At 46.8% G+C, this 22,854-nt stretch overlaps 1 protein-coding gene across 1 annotated transcript in view; it reads right to left on the bottom strand.

Moving 5' to 3' along the window:
• Nucleotides 1-22,854, bottom strand: part of LOC110499821 (exocyst complex component 4) — a 224,903-nt gene that overhangs the window by 72,795 nt on the left and 129,254 nt on the right. Inside the window, exon 11 of the mRNA XM_090213619.1 lies at nt 12,901-13,123. Coding sequence (XP_090069745.1) covers nt 12,901-13,123 — 223 coding nt within the window. The remainder of the gene's footprint in view (nt 1-12,900; nt 13,124-22,854) is intronic.

The raw sequence follows: 22,854 nt of genomic DNA, 5'->3' as shown, positions 1-22,854 counted from the left end.
CACTCAGCGGGGTCGTGTGTGTGTGTACGTACGTGTGTGTGTGTGTGTGAGAGAGAGAGAGAGCGAGAGAGTATGTGTGTGTGTGTGTACTATGGGTGTCTGTAAGTGTACAATGAGATTCATTATCATAGCACCACACACATCGTGTTATTTTTCATCAAGCCACATGACAGCTGGATCTTGTATCATGGGCTCAAAGTAAACTCCCTTTTCCTTCAAACCAGGAGACCGTTTTCAACAGGTCTGACATTCCAACTTCCTGCTCCTCTTTCCTCAGACAAACAGTAGTGTTATCTGTCCCAACACACACTATCCTTCAGCAGTCACACTGCTAGGAGCCGGTCCGTCTCTCTCCCTCTCTCTCTAGATATACTGTAAAAGGGATTTTAGGTACAGACCAAATCGTAGAAATTCAGTCATTTTGATAAGGTGCAAAATCAACATTTTTAACAGCTGTAAAATTGTCAACAAGGTGGTTAGGCTCAATCTGTTTTATGACAGATAAAGGAGCGATGCATCCCAAACAACATGTGGGTTGAATCACATCTAAATGGATTGTTATAATGCATAAGACCCTAGAAAGTTGGGCGTTCCACCATATTGTTTTTTACGGTGGAATCTCATTTAGTCGTAAACACCAGAATAACTTGAGTTTACTAGTGTGTGTGTTTATAGGTAAACCTGTGGTGTGTGTGTGTTTATAGGGAAACCTGTGGTGTGTGTGTGTTTATAGGGAAACCTGTGGTGTGTGTGTGTTTATAGGGAAACCTGTGGGGTGTGTGTTTATAGGTAAACCTGTGGGGTGTGTGTTTATAGGGAAACCTGTGGGGTTTGTGTGTTTGTAGGTAAACCTGTGGTGTGTGTGTGTTTGTAGGTAAACCTGTGGTGTGTGTGTGTTTATAGGTAAACCTGTGGGGTGTGTGTGTTTATAGGTAAACCTGTGGTGTGTGTGTGTTTATAGGTAAACCTGTGGTGTGTGTGTGTTTATAGGTAAACCTGTGGTGTGTGTGTGTTTATAGGTAAACCTGTGGGGTGTGTGTGTTTATAGGTAAATCTGTGTCCACAGTTTTGTGTTGAGCCTGTGTCTGAGAATGTAAAATATCTAAAATGTGTGGATCCACGTGTGTGTCCAATGTGTGTGTGCATCCACCCAGGCTGTCTCCCCACCTTCGTCCTGTGCTCTCTCAGACACCCAGAGGAGTCCTGTGGTCCCAATCACACATCAACACAATGCAGCTAACTGGGGATTGTTCTGTGATTGCCTGTTGTTGTCCCCCCGGCCATGAGAGGCACTTCATAATGGGCTTCCCAACCCACCACCGCAGGAGCCAATCAGCAGGCAGCTGATAAACACATCAACAAACACACCGAATAAAAAGGTCAGTGTCATTAGACAACCGTTTGTGGGGGTGGCAGGGTGGGAAGGTGGGATAGTGTGTGTGTGTGTGCATGTAAATAAGCAGAGGGAAATTAAAAAGGTCAAATTCATTAGCAGACCATTGGCATATGAACACATCTGTAATTCAGGGTGCACTCCGGCAAATGACGTGGCTACAGATGTAATCAGCGTTCCATCCAGCCCCAGTCAAGAGGTTAACACAAACACCCTTCAATGGATACATTACTGGGCTGTGTCCCAAAATGGCCTTCTATTCCCTATACAGTGCACTACTCATCACCAGAACCCTATAGGTGCTGGTCAAAAGAAGTGCACTATGTAGGGAATAGGCTGGCTGGTAACGAATCTGAACGGCACTTAACATCCCACAGTGAACAAACAGCTTGGATTGGTTGTTTTATGTGATTATGGCTTTGGTTTGGCCTTGGCTTGTACAGAATCCACACACACACACACAGAGTCAGGAGACATGGACATAATGTCACAGCAGGAGACATGGACATAATGTCACAACAGGAGACATGGACATAATGTCACAACAGGAGACTTGGACATAACGTCACAACAGGAGACATGGACATAATGTCACAACAGGAGACATGGACATAACGTCACAACAGGAGACATGGACATAATGTCACAACAGGACAACAGGAGACATGGACATAACGTCACAACAGGAGACATGGACATAATGTCACAACAGGAGACATGGACATAATGTCACAACAGGAGACATGGACATAATGTCACAACAGGAGACATGGACATAATGTCACAACAGGAGACTTGGACATAACGTCACAACAGGAGACATGGACATAATGTCACAACAGGAGACATGGACATAATGTCACAACAGGAGACATGGACATAATGTCACAACAGGAGACATGGACATAATGTCACAACAGGAGACATGGACATAATGTCACAACAGGAGACATGGACATAATGTCACAACAGGAGACTTGGACATAACGTCACAACAGGAGACATGGACATAACGTCTCAACAGGAGACATGGACATAACGTCTCAACAGGAGACATGGACATAATGTCACAGCAGGAGACATAGACATAATGTCACAGCAGGAGACATGGACATAATGTCACAACAGGACAACAGGAGACATGGACATAACGTCTCAACAGGACACATGGACATAATGTCACAGCAGGAGACATGGACATAATGTCACAGCAGGAGACATGGACATAATGTCACAGCAGGAGACATGGACATAATGTCACAACAGGAGACATGGACATAATGTCACAACAGGAGACATGGACATAACGTCTCAACAGGAGACATGGACATAATGTCACAGCAGGAGACATAGACATAATGTCACAGCAGGAGACATGGACATAATGTCACAACAGGACAACAGGAGACATGGACATAATGTCACAGCAGGAGACATGGACATAATGTCACAGCAGGAGACATGGACATAATGTCACAGCAGGAGACATGGACATAATGTCACAGCAGGAGACATGGACATAATGTCACAGCAGGAGACATGGACATAGTGTCACAGCAGGAGACATGGACATAATGTCACAGCAGGAGACATGGACATAATGTCACAGCAGGAGACATGGACATAATGTCACAGCAGGAGACATGGACATAATGTCACAGCAGGAGACATGGACATAATGTCACAGCAGGAGACATGGACATAATGTCACAGCAGGAGACATGGACATAATGTCACGACAGGAGACATGGACATAATGTCACGACAGGAGACATGGACATAATGTCACGACAGGAGACATGGACATAACGTCACAACAGGACAACAGGAGACATGGACATAACGTCACAACAGGAGACATGGACATAATGTCACAACAGGAGACATGGACATAATGTCACAACAGGAGACATGGACATAATGTCACAACAGGAGACATGGACATAACGTCACAACAGGACAACAGGAGACATGGACATAATGTCACAACAGGAGACATGGACATAACGTCACAACAGGAGACATGGACATAATGTCACAACAGGAGACATGGACATAACGTCACAACAGGACAACAGGAGACATGGACATAATGTCACAACAGGAGACATGGACATAACGTCACAACAGGAGACATGGACATAATGTCACAACAGGAGACATGGACATAATGTCACAACAGGACAACAGGAGACATGGACATAACGTCACAACAGGACAACAGGAGACATGGACATAACGTCACAACAGGACAACAGGAGACATAGACATAACGTCACAACAGGACAACAGGAGACATGGACATAACGTCACAACAGGAGACATGGACATAACGTCTCAACAGGAGACATGGACATAACGTCACAACAGGAGACATGGACATAACGTCACAACAGGACAACAGGAGACATGGACATAACGTCACGACATTATTCCAAGAGCAAAATTACTGGATATGATTCAGTGGTGGCTTCATCACCCTGGTATGTGTGAATGCATGCCTCTGTCTCCCTGTGTGTGTGTATGTGTATGTGTATGTACGTGTGTGTGTGTGTACGTGTGCGTACGTATGTTTGTGCGTGTGTGTGCGTACGTGTGTTTGTGCGTGTGTGTGTGTACGTGTGTGCACGTGTGCGTGTGTGTGTACGTGCGTGTGTGTAAGTGTGTGTGTGTGTACGTGTGTGTGTGTACGTGTGTGTGTACGTGTGTGTGTGTGTGTGTGTGTGTGTGTATAGGGACCCCCATCCAAGAGATTAATGGAGCCAATCTCCAGTTCTGGTCTGTAGAGTGACCACCCTCCTGGATAGAGGAGACTAATTAAATAAATCAATCAGGGGGAACAGGACCACTGAACAGATAGCATCACACTGCTACCACCACTAACCAGAGAGAGAGAGAAGGAGTAAGGAAGGTAGAGGGAGAGAAAGGGTAGGAGGGTTAAACGAAATGAGAAAAGATGACCAGTAAACAGGCAGGGAGAGGAGAACAAGAGGAGAGAGCAACAACAGAATAGAAACAGAGAGAGACAGAGTATACATGCCTCTTTCTTATTTATAACCCCTGCTGGACCTTCTGACCAATCACCTGGGTCCATGTTATCACAAAGACACATGATTGGATCATACACTCTACATACTGGACTAAAATGACACGTGTTATCATAGGGCCTGTGTCCTGGCCGACTGATAACCATACAGTCTCATATTAATATCATCATTACTATCATACACACTCTCCCCTTACACACTGCTGGGGCCGAGTGATATGGAGGATGTTTAACATATCATTACTATTATTATGGTATGGCTGCTATATGAAAACATGATGTCGGTTGGATGTGTTATCAGGTCTCTTTCCAGGACTGGGGTGTTACATTCACCTTGACCCCCCTCTAAAGTCACAAGCCCATGTCAGTATCATCAGGTCAGAGTTCATTGACTGCCCATATGAGAGAGATATTCAGAATTTGTGTGCTATATACTGACATACAGTGCATTAGGGAAGGTATTCAGACCCCTTGACTTTTTCTAGATTTTGTTACGTTACAGCCTTATTCTAAAATGTATTAAATGTTTTTCCCCCCCTCATCAATCTACACACAATACCCCATAATGACATCACAATACCCCATAATGACATCACAATACCCCATAATGACAAACCAAACACTGTTTTAAATACATTTTTTAACAAACATTTATAAAACAGAAATATCACATTAACATAAGTATTCTAAGTACTCTTTACTCAGTACTTTGTTGAAGCACCTTTGGCAGAAATTACAGCATTGAGTCTTCTTGGGTATGACGTTACAAGCTTGGCACACCTGTATTTGGGGAGTTTCTCCCATTCTTCTCTGCAGATCCTCTCAAGCTCTGTCAGGTTGGATGGGGAGTGTTGCTGCACAGCGATTTTCAGGTCTCTCCTGAGATGTTAGATTGGGTTCAAGTCCGGGCTCTGGCTGGGCCACTCAAGGACATTCACACACTTGTCCCGAAGCCACTCCTGCATTGTCTTGGCTGTGTCACAGTTCGCCACAGTTCGAGGTCCTGTACTTTTCTCTGTACTTTTCTCCGTTCATCGTTGCCTCGATCCCTGTCCCTGCCGCTGAAAAACATCCCCACAGCATGATGCTCCCACCTCCATACTTCACCGTAGGGATGGTGCCAAATTTCCTCCAGACATGACACTGTTTCATCAGACCAGAAAATCTTGTTTCTCATGGTATTTAGGTGCCTTTTTGCAAACTCCAAGCGGACTGTCATGTGCCTTTTACTAAGGAGTGCCTTCCGTCTGGCCACTCTACCATAAAAGCCTGATTGATGGAGTACTGCAGAGATGGTTGTCCTTCTGTAAGGTTCTCCCATCTCCAGAGAGAAACTCTGGAAACCATCGTGTTTTTGTTCACCTCCCTGACCAAGGCCCTTCTCCCCGATTGCTCAGATTGGTCGGGAGATCAGCTTCTGGAAGAGTCTTGGTGGTTCCAAACGTATTCCACTTAAGAATGATGGAGGCCACTGTGTTCTTGGGGACCTTAAATAATTCTCCACCGACAATTACTTTGACCTCATGTCTTGGGTTTTGCTCTGACATGCACTGTCAACTGTGAGACTTTATATAGACAGGTGTGTGCCTTTCCAAATCATGTCCAATCAATTGAATTTACCACAGGTGGACTCCAATCAAGTTGAAGAAACATCTCAAGGATGATCAATGGAAACAGGATGCACCTGAGCTCAATTTCGAGTCTCATAGCAAAGGGTCTGTCTCTAGATAACGTATCGTTCCTGTATGGTATCAGAGCCTATGTCTTTAGATAACGTATCGTTCCTATATGGTATCAGAGCCTATGTCTCTAGATAACGTATCGTTCCAGAGCCTATGTCTCTAGATAACGTATCGTTCTTGTATGGTATCAGAGCCCATGTCTCTAGATAACGTATCGTTCCTGTATGGTATCAAAGCCCATGTCTCTAGATAACGTATCGTTCCTGTATGGTATCAGATCCCATGTCTCTAGATAACGTATCGTTCCTGTATGGTATCAGAGCCCATGTCTCTAGATAATGTATCGTTCCTGTATGGTATCAGAGCCCATGTCTCTAGATAATGTATCGTTCCTGTATGGTATCAGAGCCCATGTCTCTAGATAATGTATCGTTCCTGTATGGTAACAGAGCCCATGTCTATAACGTATCAAATGGTCTAGAAAGGTAAAGATGTAAATGCCTAGTAGTGACCTGTATTTACCACGGCGTCCCGTGATATCCCAGGGTGTGTTGTCCTATATGGTAACAGCTAACACTACAGTGTGGGGGTACAGTACATCTCCCCATGACAATGCTACCCAGCTGTATGTGAGTCTGGATGGAGCATCATCTCCCCCCCAAGCCCCAAAACACAGCAACCCACACTGTGTGTCCACCAGGTATGTCCACTAATGCCTTCCCCCTAACCCCATGTACATACATGTGTGTTGTGGTGGAGTGGATGGCAGGTGCACCTATAAATGGGGTCCCCTGCCGTTTCCTGTGTGATGGCAGCCAAGGTAGAGAGTGTGTTTAATGTAGTGTATCAACATGTGTCTCTCTGTCCCTTCAGCCCATTGGTTCAAGTGCCAGTGGTGTGGCCCCACTCTTAGAACACCTGCTGTAGGAACACACTTGTGTGTGCCCCCCCCCCCCCCCCAAACAGCAGGCATGCACCATTTCCCATCTACATTAGGCCTGAGAAAGACCCAACACGTACAAGGAATGTGATGATCTAAACGGCAAGAACAGCTCCTTTAACCTACAGCAGCTTCCCTTTAAAACACTGATACAGAAGGATGTATTGTTCTATAGCTGTCCACCTCTGGGACATGTATCATCTCCTTCAGTCTCTTTCCTCCATAAAGCCACCTGCCATCTTGAGTGAGCAGGGAGCACTGAGGACTGGAGTAGCCCATTAAAAGTAGTGGCCCGCTGTCACACTGAGACCAACCAGCCAGGACACAGTGGGGATCGGTTGGACTTCTCTCGCACGCACGCACACACACACACAAACACACACACACGAGGGCCTGGGTCTTGTATGTGCGTATCTGGCAGTTGAGGAAGGAGCAGGCAGGCCTCTTTGATTGGCGTAATTAAAAAAGCCAAAACCCCAAACAAAAGGAGCGTTTTATGGAGCTCCCGCTAACTGGAGAGAGGCTCATTAGCCTAGCAGTGTAATTAGCAAGATGCCGCAGTCCTCGTTAAGGAGAAGTCATAATCGTAAACAAACGCCAGTGAACTCCGAGCCAGGAGCTGTAATGAACTGTCAGTGTTCTCTCACTCTGAATGGAGAGTTAACAAAGACAGAGGGGCAGAGACACACTGTCTTAAAACACACCTACATACACATTCTGGAGTGGATACACACACTGTCTTAATACACACCTACATACACATTCTGGAGTGGATACACACACTGTCTTAATACACACCTACATACACATTCTGGAGTGGATACACACACACACACACACACACAGAGAGACACACACACAGAAAGAGAGACACAGAGAGAGAGAGAGAGACACACGCATACACACAGAGAGAGAGAGACACACACATACACACACAGAGAGAGAGAGACACACACATACACACACAGAGAGAGAGACACACACATACACACACAGAGACAGAGACACACACATACACACACAGAGAGAGATACACACACATACACACACAGAGAGAGAGAGAGACACACACATACACACACAGAGAGAGAGACACACACACACAGAGAGAGAGACACACACACACAGAGAGAGAGACACACACACACGAGGCAGGTTTCCATTGACCCAGGTTCTTCCGTCAAATGCAATGTCACAAAATAAAATCATTGTGACAGGTGCAATGGAAATGGCAGACGACAACATTGTCATCTGTTCGACAGGGGGGGATTTTTTGGGTCGAACTTTATTGCGACAAATGATGATGGAAACAGTGTTGTTGGAATAAATGATGATGGAAACAGTGTTGTTGGAATAAATGATGATGACATGAGAATTATTACAATATGGCAAATATTAGTCCATTATTGCATTCTATCCATGCTGGCTTTCACAAGCTGCCTGAGAGGTGGGAGAGCACACTGGCTGTTGTAAGTAAATGTATTAATGAGTAACACTTGTTTTATTAGACACTATCGTTTTTGTTGTTGTTGATGTGACATCATTACATCCCGCTGAAATCACGACATCACCCTGACCTCGTTACATCCGGCTGACCTCGTTACATCCAGCTGACTTCATTACATCCAGCTGACCTCATTACATCCAGCTGACTTCATTACACCCAGCTGACATCATTACATCCAGCTGACTTCATTACATCCAGCTGACATCATTACATCCAGCTGACATCATTACATCCAGCTGACTTCATTACACCCAGCTGACCTCGTTACATCCAGCTGACATCGTTACATCCAGCTGACCTCGTTACACCCAGCTGACCTCATTACATCCAGCTGACCTCATTACATCCAGCTGACCTCGTTACATCCAGCTGACTTCATTACATCCAGCTGACATCATTACATCCGGCTGACTTCATTACATCCGGCTGACTTCATTACATCCGGCTGACATCGTTACATCCGGCTGACTTCGTTACATCCGGCTGACTTCGTTACATCCGGCTGACTTCGTTACATCCGGCTGACTTCGTTACATCCGGCTGACTTCGTTACATCCGGCTGACTTCGTTACATCCGGCTGACCTCGTTACATCCGGCTGACCTCGTTACATCCGGCTGACCTCGTTACATCCGGCTGACCTCGTTACATCCGGCTGACATCGTTACATCCGGCTGACCTCGTTACATCCGGCTGACCTCGTTACATCCGGCTGACCTCGTTACATCCGGCTGACCTCGTTACATCCGGCTGACCTCGTTACATCCGGCTGACCTCGTGACATCCGGCTGACCTCGTTACATCCGGCTGACCTCGTTACATCCGGCTGACCTCGTTACATCCGGCTGACCTCGTTACATCCGGCTGACCTCGTTACATCCGGCTGACCTCGTTACATCCGGCTGACCTCGTTACATCCGGCTGACCTCGTTACATCCGGCTGACCTCGTTACACCCGGCTGACATCGTTACACCCGGCTGACTTCGTTACACCCGGCTGACTTCGTTACACCCAGCTGACCTCGTTACATCCAGCTGACCTCGTTACATCCAGCTGACCTCGTTACATCCAGCTGACCTCATTACATCCAGCTGACCTCATTACATCCAGCTGACCTCATTACATCCAGCTGACCTCATTACATCCAGCTGACCTCATTACATCCAGCTGACCTCATTACATCCAGCTGACCTCATTACATCCAGCTGACCTCATTACATCCAGCTGACCTCATTACATCCAGCTGACCTCATTACATCCAGCTGACCTCATTACATCCAGCTGACCTCATTACATCCAGCTGACCTCATTACATCCAGCTGACATCATTACATCCAGCTGACCTCATTACATCCAGCTGACCTCATTACATCCAGCTGACCTCATTACATCCAGCTGACTTCATTACTTCCAGCTGACTTCATTACTTCCAGCTGACTTCATTACATCCAGCTGACCTCATTACATCCAGCTGACTTCATTACATCCAGCTGACCTCATTACATCCAGCTGACCTCATTACATCCAGCTGACTTCATTACATCCAGCTGACATCATTACATCCAGCTGACATCATTACATCCAGCTGACCTCATTACATCCAGCTGACCTCATTACATCCAGCTGACCTCATTACATCCAGCTGACTTCATTACATCCAGCTGACTTCATTACATCCAGCTGACATCATTACATCCAGCTGACATCATTACATCCAGCTGACCTCATTACATCCAGCTGACCTCATTACATCCAGCTGACCTCATTACATCCAGCTGACCTCATTACATCCAGCTGACCTCATTACATCCAGCTGACTTCATTACATCCAGCTGACTTCATTACATCCAGCTGACTTCATTACATCCAGCTGACCTCATTACATCCAGCTGACTTCATTACATCCAGCTGACTTCATTACATCCAGCTGACCTCATTACATCCAGCTGACTTCATTACATCCAGCTGACCTCATTACATCCAGCTGACCTCATTACATCCAGCTGACTTCATTACATCCAGCTGACTTCATTACATCCAGCTGACCTCATTACATCCAGCTGACATCATTACATCCAGCTGACCTCATTACATCCAGCTGACTTCATTACATCCAGCTGACCTCATTACATCCAGCTGACCTCATTACATCCAGCTGACCTCATTACATCCAGCTGACCTCATTACATCCAGCTGACTTCATTACATCCAGCTGACTTCATTACATCCAGCTGACCTCATTACATCCAGCTGACCTCATTACATCCAGCTGACCTCATTACATCCAGCTGACCTCATTACATCCAGCTGACCTCATTACATCCAGCTGACCTCATTACATCCAGCTGACTTCATTACATCCAGCTGACTTCATTACATCCAGCTGACCTCATTACATCCAGCTGACTTCATTACATCCAGCTGACCTCATTACATCCAGCTGACCTCATTACATCCAGCTGACCTCATTACATCCAGCTGACCTCATTACATCCAGCTGACTTCATTACATCCAGCTGACTTCATTACATCCAGCTGACCTCATTACATCCAGCTGACCTCATTACATCCAGCTGACTTCATTACATCCAGCTGACTTCATTACATCCAGCTGACTTCATTACATCCAGCTGACTTCATTATTATTACTCTGTATTCTAGATGACACTTCACCATCTCTGGACTAATTGACTAAAACAGGTACACGCACACATATACGCAGTCACACACACACACACACACACACACACAAACAGTAGCATCCACACATTAACACAGCCATAGCCTATAGCCTAAACATGCAGGTAGACACTGAAGAAGAAGAATCAACAGTGTAGGTATTTATGGTAACGGTCAATGTGTCGGCAGAGAAGACTCATTCTTTATACACTACTGTAGAGTATTCACAGACACTAGCTTTGAGATGCAACATCCACTGTTACATATCTGATCTGGGGAACACATTGCTGTGAGAAGTGATCGATCTCATGATTGATCTCATCTTTAATAGGGGAGGTGCTAGGTGAGCATGAGCAGTAAGTGGTATCCATGGAGATGATAGGCCCACTTCCTGTGCTGGAGGAAATGGGTACCGGGGTGTGTGTGTGTGTGTCTATATTCTATAACCACCAATTAACTGCTTCTACGGGGTCAGGGAGAATCAAATGCTGTTTCAGAGACAATTATGATTCTGTGAGATAGGTGGGTGGCTGCCAAGTATCACTGTGTGTGTGTGTGTGTGTGTGTGTGTGTGTGTGTGTGTGTGTGTGTGTGTGTGTGTGTGTGTGTGTGTGTGTGTGTGTAAGAGAAAATTTGTGAGCGAGAGAGAACGAGAGAGAGAACGAGAGAGAGCGAGAATGAGAGAGAGCAAGAATGAGAGAGAGAGAAAATGAGAGAGAGAACGAGAGAGAGCGAGAATGAGAGAGAGAACGAGAGAGCAAGAATGAGAGAGAACGAGAGAGAGAACGAGAGAGAGAACGAGAGAGAGCAAGAATGAGAGAGAGCAAGAATGAGAGAGAGCAAGAATGAGAGAGAACGAGAGAGAGAACGAGAGAGAGAACGAGAGAGAGAACGAGAGAGAGCGAGAGCAAGAATGAGAGAGCAAGAATGAGAGAGAGAACGAGAGAGAGAGAGAATGAGAGAGAGAACGAGAGAGAGATAGAATGAGAGAGAGAACGAGAGAGAGCGAGAATGAGAGAGAGAACGAGAGAGCGAGAGAATGAGAGAGAGAACGAGAGAGAGCGAGAATGAAAGAGAGAACGAGAGAGAGAGCGAGAGAGGTGGCTGTGGAAACCTCACAAAGTCCAGAGGAAACTATTACCTGGCCGTATACTAACTGATGAATTCACCAACTGTAAGTCTCTCTGTATAAGAACGTCTGCTAAATGACTCAAATGGAAATGTACACCATAACATAAATTAAGAAGAATGTTGATCTTGTGAATAGGTTGTGAACAGGTTGTGAATAGGTTGTGAACAGGTTGTGAATAGGCTGTGAACAGGAAACAAAGTATGAGCAGAAGTAAGTAAGCATACATGTCTGTATAAATATGTCCACACAGACAGTTGTATGATTTCCATGTTTACCATATCATATTATGTACCCACTTGTGAATATGCGTGTCCTGCGAGTGTGTGTGTGTGTGTCCGTCCTGCGAGTGTGTGTGTGTCCGTCCTGCGAGTGTGTCCGTCCTGCAAGTGTGTGTGTGTCTGTCCTGCGAGTGTGTGTGTCCGTCCTGCGAGTGTGTGTGTGTCCATCCTGCGAATGTGTGTGTGTCCGTCCTGCGAGTGTGTGTGTGTGTCCTGCGAGTATGTGTTCCCGGCCCCCCTCACCTGCAGCAGGGGCCTCTGCACTGCCAGGACCTTCATAGTATCGGCACTAGCCAGGACTTTCAGTGGGTCTGCTGTCTTGCTGACGGCCCGGATCTCCTTGTTGATCTCTGTTCTGACCTGGTGCAGGAACAGGTCGTTGATGTAGTAGGTCAGGAAGGTCCGGAGCTGGCACTGCTTGGCCTGCCCCGGTGAACCCATGTTCTGCTCTGTCTCATTGATGAACCTTGGGGGGGACAATGTTGAGGGAACGTTAGAGAGAGTGGAGAGGAACGTTGCGGCAACATTAGCCTGGATAAATCTATAGGGAGAAACAGAGACGGGACAGGAATGTTAGTGCAACGTTAGAGAACCTTGAGCCATCGTTAGAGAAACTGTACAGGAAGGCTACAGCAATGTTAGCCTGGACAGGGAGATACCTCGTCAGTTGTACGACTGAATGCCTTCAACTGAAATGTGTCTTCCGCATTTAACCCCTCTGGGAACGTAAGAAGTAGTTCCACTAGCTGCAGTACACAGATGCTGTAACACCCATGATAAGGAGGTGATAATGTATTCCCATTAAATAAACAGAGGGGAATTGCGTTACTGGAATGAGTGGTAGTATGGAGAGAATAATTGGAGTGCAGACTGTATTCATACTTTTAGAAAAGTTAAGAGTTAAAGGGCGATAACGTGCCAGGATGTTTCCAGGACAACTTGGACAAACTGCTCAGGATAAGTCCTTGAAAACACTGGCGTCCTCCGATCTACATGGGTGAGTGTTTAACTAGCTGTCGAGTTGGTCAGATAGGTTCACACAGCAATGTAAGGGCTGGGGAGCACCATACACACCTCATCTGTCAAGGAATCACTGATAATCACTAGGCCTGTCTCACACACACACACACCTCCACGCAAGAGTGAGTGTGTCCTTAACAGCTTAACACACACAAATACACAAATTAATCAAATCCTTCACGTCAGGGTGAAGGGGGACAGATTTATTCAGTGTTGGAACTATGGAGCAATGGAAGGAAGGAGAAAGTGAGGTAGGGAAGAAAGCGGGAGGGGAAAAATAAATAACAAACGAACGAAAGAAAGAAAGAAAGAAAGGAAGGAAGGAAGGAAGGAAGGAAGGAAGGAAGGAAGGAGAAAGTCTGGACTCTAGGTGTCTATAGTGGGGGACAGCAGGGCTAGAGAAGGCTCTGTAGAAGGCTCTATGTGTCTAGAGTGGGGGACAGCAGGGCTAGAGAAGGCTCTGTAGAAGGCTCTTGGTGTCTAGAGTGGGGGACAACAGGGCTAGAGAGGGCTCTGTAGAAGGCTCTAGGTGTCTATAGTGGGGGACAGCAGGGCTAGAGAGGGCTCTGTAGAAGGCTCTAGGTGTCTAGAGTGGGGGACAGCAGGGCTAGAGAGGGCTCTGTAGAAGGCTCTAGGTGTCTATAGTGGGGGACAGCAGGGCTAGAGAAGGCTCTGTAGAAGGCTCTAGGTGTCTAGAGTGGGGGACAGCAGGGCTAGAGAGGGCTCTGTGGAAGGCTCTAGGTGTCTAGAGTGGGGGACAACAGGGCTAGAGAGGGCTCTGTAGAAGGCTCTAGGTGTCTATAGTGGGGGACAGCAGGGGTAGAGAAGGCTCTGTAGAAGGCTCTAGGTGTCTAGAGTGGGGGACAGCAGGGCTAGAGAAGGCTCTGTAGAAGGCTCTAGGTGTCTAGAGTGGGGGACAGCAGGGCTAGAGAAGGCTCTGTAGAAGGCTCTAGGTGTCTATAGTGGGGGACAGCAGGGCTAGAGAAGGCTCTGTAGAAGGCTCTAGGTGTCTAGAGTGGGGGACAGCAGGGCTAGAGAAGGCTCTGTAGAAGGCTCTAGGTGTCTAGAGTGGGGGACAGCAGGGCTAGAGAAGGCTCTGTAGAAGGCTCTAGGTGTCTATAGTGGGGGACAGCAGGGCTAGAGAGGGCTCTGTAGAAGGCTCTAGGTGTCTATAATGGGGGACAGCAGGGCTAGAGAAGGCTCTGTAGAAGGCTCTAGGTGTCTAGAGTGGGGGACAGCAGGGCTAGAGAAGGCTCTGTAGAAGGCTCTAGGTGTCTATAGTGGGGGACAGCAGGGCTAGAGAGGGCTCTGTAGAAGGCTCTAGGTGTCTATAGTGGGGGACAGCAGGGCTAGAGAAGGCTCTGTAGAAGGGCTCTAGGTGTCTAGAGTGGGGGACAGCAGGGCTAGAGAAGGCTCTGTAGAAGGCTCTAGGTGTCTAGAGTGGGGGACAGCAGGGCTAGAGAAGGCTCTGTAGAAGGCTCTAGGTGTCTAGAGTGGGGGACAGCAGGGCTAGAGAAGGCTCTGTAGAAGGCTCTAGGTGTCTATAGTGGGGGACAGCAGGGCTAGAGAAGGCTCTGTAGAAGGCTCTAGGTGTCTAGAGTGGGGGACAGCAGGGCTAGAGAAGGCTCTGTAGAAGGCTCTAGGTGTCTAGAGTGGGGGACAGCAGGGCTAGAGAAGGCTCTGTAGAAGGCTCTAGGTGTCTAGAGTGGGGGACAGCAGGGCTAGAGAAGGCTCTGTAGAAGGCTCTAGGTGTCTAGAGTGGGGGACAGCAGGGCTAGAGAAGGCTCTGTAGAAGGCTCTAGGTGTCTATAGGGGGGACAGCAGGGCTAGAGAGGGCTCTGTAGAAGGCTCTAGGTGTCTAGAGTGGGGGACAGCAGGGCTAGAGAAGGCTCTGTAGAAGGCTCTAGGTGTCTAGAGTGGGGGACAGCAGGGCTAGAGAAGGCTCTGCAGAAGGCTCTAGGTGTCTATAGTGGGGGACAGCAGGGCTAGAGAAGGCTCTGTAGAAGGCTCTAGGTGTCTAGAGTGGGGGACAGCAGGGCTAGAGAAAGCTCTGTAGAAGGCTCTAGGTGTCTATAGTGGGGGACAGCAGGGCTAGAGAAGGCTCTGTAGAAGGCTCTAGGTGTCTAGAGTGGGGGACAGCAGGGCTAGAGAGGGCTCTGTAGAAGGCTCTAGGTGTCTAGAGTGGGGGACAGCAGGGCTAGAGAGGGCTCTGTAGAAGGCTCTAGGTGTCTAGAGTGGGGGACAGCAGGGCTAGAGAAGGCTCTGTAGAAGGCTCTAGGTGTCTATAGTGGGGGACAGCAGGGCTAGAGAAAGCTCTGTAGAAGGCTCTAGGTGTCTAGAGTGGGGGACAGCAAGGGGGGGGGTAAGAGAGAGAGAGTGAGAGAGTTGAACTGTGAGAGAGGTGAACTGTAAGAGAAAAGGAGAGGTCTCCTAAAAATTCTATAGTAGACTAATTTAAGTTGATCCTACAATGACTACCAGGCATCCAGCCCATCTTAAAATACACAGAACATCACTAAATACCCCTCAATAACTCTAAATATAATTAGTGCATTTTTTGTTGTTGTTATTGATCGAGAACCCAAGTTGCAGCGTCAACGTTCCATGCAGACCAAGAAGATACATCATGTCCTGTTACGATTGTCATTGTCTCAATATGCACAGCAAGTTGATGGATCTGGATTGGTGTGTGTGAGCACAGATGGATTTTAGTTGGTGAGAGCGATAACGTTTGAATAATGTTGGGGAGAGGACGGATGGATGCAGTCGAAGCCGCTCTCTGTCCAAATAACCATCTGGAGCTGAGCCTCAGGACTTGGCCCTGTGTCACCATGCAGTCAACTGAGGTAACTCAACTGCTTGTCCAGACGCTTAGCTAACGTGCAGGTGCTAACCCAGACATTGACCTAACAACCAGGTAACATATTTATCAAATTGGCTGATAACATTCAAAGGAATGTTGATGATGGCATTAAGTCCATTCAATTAATACTACAGTCTGGTGCCAACTTTGTGGCATTCTACCTACTTTACACACATACACGTATGCCCACGCACACACTCTGTAGCCAAGCAGGCTGTTGCCAGGCAACAAACATATTTACATAAGTCTAATGACCCATTGTATCTTCAAAAGTTGTAAGCCACCTCCACAGTAGGGCTGCATGATATTCCACATGCCAGGATCACAATGTTGTTTTCATGTAGTCTTTTTGGTCTCGCCTCCTTCGCTCCCTTCTGTGCTGTGTGCACCTTCCCATTCTCTCACACACACACACACACACACACACACACACACACAAAGCCCCTCCCCCTGCCACTCACAACAACAAATATGAGATTCCTTCTTCCTCTCTGAGAAGCGGTTTCAACTTGATTTTTTGCATCTGAGGTCACCGAAACATAGCCTTTTTATGTCTCAACTCCTCAAACTGCACACAGAGCAGACACTACTAAAACCGGAGTAGCAACGAACATTGGTTCTGGAAAATGAAAGCTCAGTTTGTCGTGCGCGGGATTGTTGTACCACGTACCGCTAGCAGTGTTTTAACCAAAGACTTTTATACTAGCTGTCAAGTTTGTGTTTTATAAATGTGCAATAAAAAAACAATATATAAGGAATTGTCAACTCACTGTCATTCTGAGAAATACTGAACACACTTGATTTCAACATCTGAAAAGAGTGGACAGAATAGCATGCTGTTCAGACAGATGGAGACAGACAGAAGGGTGTGTTCATAACAATTCAACTGTCAACCTTGTTAGCTAGAAAATAGAGCCAAGTTGACTAAACTTGAAATATAAAGATTAGCTGGCTACTCTAGCCTAATGCCTGCTACAATAAGTTAGTCATGATTAGTGAATGTGGACATGTTTCGTATTGCGTCAGACAATAACATTGACGAATACGCTGATTCGGTGTGTGAGTTCATTAGAACGTGCGTTGAAGATGTCGTTCCCATAGCAACGATTAAAACATTCCCTAACCAGAAACCGTGGATTGATGGCAGCATTCGCGTGAAACTGAAAGCGCGAACCACTGCTTTTAATCAGGGGAAGGTGTCTGGTAACATGACCGAATACAAACAGTGCAGCTATTCCCTCCGCAAGGCTATCAAACAAGCTAAGCGTCAGTACAGAGACAAAGTAGAATCTCAATTCAACGGCTCAGACACAAGAGGCATGTGGCAGGGTCTACAGTCAATCACGGACTACAGGAAGAAATCCAGCCCAGTCACGGACCAGGATGTCCTGCTCCCAGGCAGACTAAACAACTTTTTTGCCCGCTTTGAGGACAATACAGTGCCACTGACACGGCCGGCAACGAAAACATGCGGTCTCTCCTTCACTGCAGCCGAGGTGAGTAAGACATTTAAACGTGTTAACCCTCGCAAGGCTGCAGGCCCAGACGGCATCCCCAGCCGCGCCCTCAGAGCATGCGCAGACCAGCTGGCCGGTGTGTTTACGGACATATTCAATCAATCCCTATACCAGTCTGCTGTTCCCACATGCTTCAAGAGGGCCACCATTGTTCCTGTTCCCAAGAAAGCTAAGGTAACTGAGCTAAACGACTACCGCCCCGTAGCACTCACTTCCGTCATCATGAAGTGCTTTGAGAGACTAGTCAAGGACCATATCACCTCCACCCTACCTGACACCCTAGACCCACTCCAATTTGCTTACCGCCCAAATAGGTCCACAGACGATGCAATCTCAACCACACTGCACACTGCCCTAACCCATCTGGACAAGAGGAATACCTATGTGAGAATGCTGTTCATTGACTACAGCTCGGCATTCAACACCATAGTACCCTCCAAGCTCATCATCAAGCTCGAGACCCTGGGTCTCGACCCCGCCCTGTGCAACTGGGTACTGGACTTCCTTGAATGGCCGCCCCCAGGTGGTGAGGGTAGGCAACAACATCTCCTCCCCGCTGATCCTCAACACTGGGGCCCCACAAGGGTGCGTTCTGAGCCCTCTCCAGTACTCCCTGTTCACCCACGACTGCGTGGCCACGCACGCCTCCAACTCAATCATCAAGTTTGCGGACGACACAACAGTGGTAGGCTTGATTACCAACAACGACGAGACGGCCTACAGGGAGGAGGTGAGGGCCCTCGGAGTGTGGTGTCAGGAAAATAACCTCACACTCAACGTCAACAAAACTAAGGAGATGATTGTGGACTTCAGGAAACAGCAGAGGGAACACCCCCCTATCCACATCGATGGAACAGTAGTGGAGAGGGTAGCAAGTTTTAAGTTCCTCGGCATACACATCACAGACAAACTGAATTGGTCCACTCACACAGACAGCATTGTGAAGAAGGCGCAGCAGCGCCTCTTCAACCTCAGGAGGCTGAAGAAATTTGGCTTGTCACCAAAAGCACTCACAAACTTCTACAGATGCACAATCGAGAGCATCCTGGCGGGCTGTATCACCGCCTGGTACGGCAACTGCTCCGCCCTCAACCGTAAGGCTCTCCAGAGGGTGGTGAGGTCTGCACAACGCATCACCGGGGTCAAACTACCTGCCCTCCAGGACACCTACCCACCCGATGTCACAGGAAGGCCATAAAGATCATCAAGGACATCAACCACCCGAGCCACTGCCTGTTCACCCCGCTATCATCCAGAAGGCGAGGTCAGTACAGGTGCATCAAAGCTGGGACCGAGAGACTGAAAAACAGCTTCTATCTCAAGGCCATCAGACTGTTAAACAGCCACCACTAACATTGAGTGGCTGCTGCCAACACACTGACACTGACTCAACTCCAGCCACTTTAATAATGGGAATTGATGGGAAATTATGTAAATATATCACTAGCCACTTTAAACAATGCTACCTTATATAATGTTACTTACCCTACATTATTCATCTCATATGCATACGTATATACTGTACTCTATATCATCGACTGTATCCTTATGTAATACATGTATCACTAGCCACTTTAAACTATGCCACTTTGTTTACATACTCATCTCATTTGTACATACTGTACTCGATACCATCTACTGTATCTTGCCTATGCTGCTCTGTACCATCACTCATTCATATATCCTTATGTACATATTCTTTATCCCCTTACACTGTGTACAAGACAGTAGTTTTGGAATCGTTAGTTAGATTACTTGTTGGTTATTACTGCATTGTCGGAACTAGAAGCACAAGCATTTCGCTACACTCGCATTAACATCTGCTAACCATGTGTATGTGACAAATAAAATTTGATTTGATTTGATTTGATTTGGATTGTGCATGGTTCTGGTTAAATTTGTAACAAAAGGTACATTTTCATAGACCGACTTGAAAGCCAAATCAGTGACGATAGCAAAAAAAACATTAAACTATTTTGATAAAATAATAAAATAATGAATGGGTATTATGGTTGTGGAAGGATTATATTTAGCCTGGGTATCATTGCACAAACCCCAAATACATTTGATTATTGCTGAGTGTTTGAAAACCTTTAATTGTACAACAAAGTTTATTTAGATTTGTTTAAAAAAAAAATGTAATCACAATATATGTTGTGAATTGCCCATAAATTAGAAAAAACTATAGCAGCAGTAGAGTAAAATAGCTACAGTAACTGTCAGAAGGTGGAAGCCACCTCCACAGTAGCAGTAGGGTACAGGAGCTACCGTAACTGTCAGAAGGTGGAAGCCACCTCCACAGTAGCAGTAGGGTACAGGAGCTACAGTAACTGTCAGAAGGTGGAAGCCACCTCCACAGTAGCAGTAGGGTACAGGAGCGACAGTAACTGTCAGAAGGTGGAAGCCACCTCCACAGTAGCAGTAGGGTACAGGAGCTACCGTAACTGTCAGAAGGTGGAAGCCACCTCCACAGTAGCAGTAGGGTACAGGAGCGACAGTAACTGTCAGAAGGTGGAAGCCACCTCCACAGTAGCAGTAGGGTACAGGAGCGACAGTAACTGTCAGAAGGTGGAAGCCACCTCCACAGTAGCAGTAGGGTACAGGAGCTACAGTAACTGTCAGAAGGTGGAAGCCACATCCACAGTAGCAGTAGGGTACAGGAGCTACAGTAACTGTCAGAAGGTGGAAGCCACATCCACAGTAGCAGTAGGGTACAGGAGCTACAGTAACTCTTAGCTAATAATTTGACAACACATAATGGTGTACCTCAGTTCTTCTGACAATGCCAAGTTGCCCACATCATCATAATAATACTACTGTAAGCCAGTGTCTTGGCTACTTCTGGAGCTGTGACTGGCCCAGGTCATTTAAATCTCTATTCTGTCTACAACTAAATCACGACTAAAATGAACTCCTTTAAACCTAGAAACTTTCCTATTCAACGGATAAGAATTCAATAATGAGGTCTGTTTGAGATAATATGTTTACTATGGTGGAATCCAATATGACATTTGTTGAACAAGGTTGTTTGGGTAATGACAGTGAGTAGGTCCTAAATGCCACCCTATTCCTTATAGACCCTGGTCAACAGCAGTGCACAATGAAGGGAATCGGGTGTCATTTGGGACACAAACAGAGAGAGCAGAACACCCGGGGAAGATGATGTCACAGGGCACAGCATTAATCTCATCACCACGGAAACACCACGGCAACACTGTGGTGATGGTGGTGGGATGCCGCTGCTCTGGTCTGGGAAATACAAATTAATAACCGTGCAAATCTGATTAGCAGTCTTCATCCTCCGCACACACACATTCAGACGCATCCCCCTAACACACACACACACACACTGTCCTGAGGTCGTCTCAGCCCTGTCCAGACTCCACAGACACACCCCCCCTCCACACACACCGAGGCAGCCAGCAGGCATTGCTCACTCTTAATAAGGAGATTAGGTCCCATAATTCGAGAGCTGTTCCATGGTCTTGCTAGTCCAGCAGCAGAAATAGAATGACTAGTGGGATGGACAGTCAGTCAGTGGTTTAATGGCTCATCAACAGGAAGTCTTCATTAGTCCACGTGCTAATGAGCCTGACACCCAAGCCACGAACACACACACACGAACACACAGATCTGGCTCCATCACTGATCAGTCCACACACCCACTAGTGAAGAGCCTGACTCAGAGAGCAGCAGCTCTTCCTCCCCCTAGGGCAGGGCTCTTCTGGATCCAACGGCTCTTCTAGTCGCACTAAAACCCCAGTTTATTAGCAGAGACTGCCGTTGATTGTGCTAGACAGCATCTAATTGACTATCTTTAGGAAACAGATGTCGGAGCCCGAGGCTTAGTGCTGGATAATCGTCTGCGCAGTACCCTCCCTGTGTATGTTGATATAAAAATAACATTCAGAACTCACTTACACCAATAATGTGCCCTCTAAATCTAATATAACTCCCATCTTGTTAATCTACTGTATTGAAACTATAACGATAATGCTTGTTTTCAGAGGTAGAAGGACGATGATCTGAGGTGTGTTTTATGTGTCCTCCCAAATGATTAAGGTTAGGACTTGGAGAGGCTCAGCTGATCCTCGATCTGTGCCTAAGGGAAACTTCTATTTGGAGTGGGATGCTGGAGAGAGTGTGCCAAAACAGATTATAAACTATTTAAAATCTCCCAGAATTCCCCCTGGGCCCCGGCCTATCAGCCGTGGCCAATTCACATTACTCTGGCCACCAAGGAGGCCATACCTTGCTGAGACCGGACACACACTGTTGGAGATGAGTGTGTGTGCCTAAGTCTGTGCACAAGTGTGTGTGTGGTGTGTGTGTCAATACTTCCAATCACCCAATAAAACACATAACTCCAGGCTTGACAGTGCTTAGCCAACTGATGACATTATGTGACATCAGCACAGTCAGCACTGCAGTACACATTCACCTCAATGACCCTGGACAAGGAATCTAGTCCTCCAGTCAACTCTCTCTCCAGTAACAGAACTCAGGGACGAGTAGGGTTGAAAAATGATGGTGACTTCCACAAAATGCTATGGTTTTCCAGAAGTCCTGGTTGGAGGACACCGGATTTCCTGCTTATTCCCCCCATGATTCTGGAAATCTTCCAACCAGGATTCCTGAAAAACCTGGTAATTTTGGGGAAGTCACTGGAATTTTGCAACCCCAAGGACGAGGTTGCTGTACAATATGCCCAAGGCACCAGTAGAGCCTCATATCGCCACTAGATGGCAATATGACAGCTTCCTCCACCAATCCCTCACAACACCAGTGTCTGACTGG

Source organism: Oncorhynchus mykiss, chromosome 21 (assembly GCF_057628025.1).
Source record: "Oncorhynchus mykiss isolate SJ-2025 chromosome 21, ASM5762802v1, whole genome shotgun sequence".
NCBI classification, from domain to species: Eukaryota; Metazoa; Chordata; class Actinopteri; order Salmoniformes; family Salmonidae; genus Oncorhynchus; species Oncorhynchus mykiss.
Note: the sequence above shows the minus strand (reverse complement) of the source record. Positions and strands in the feature narration are given on the sequence as shown.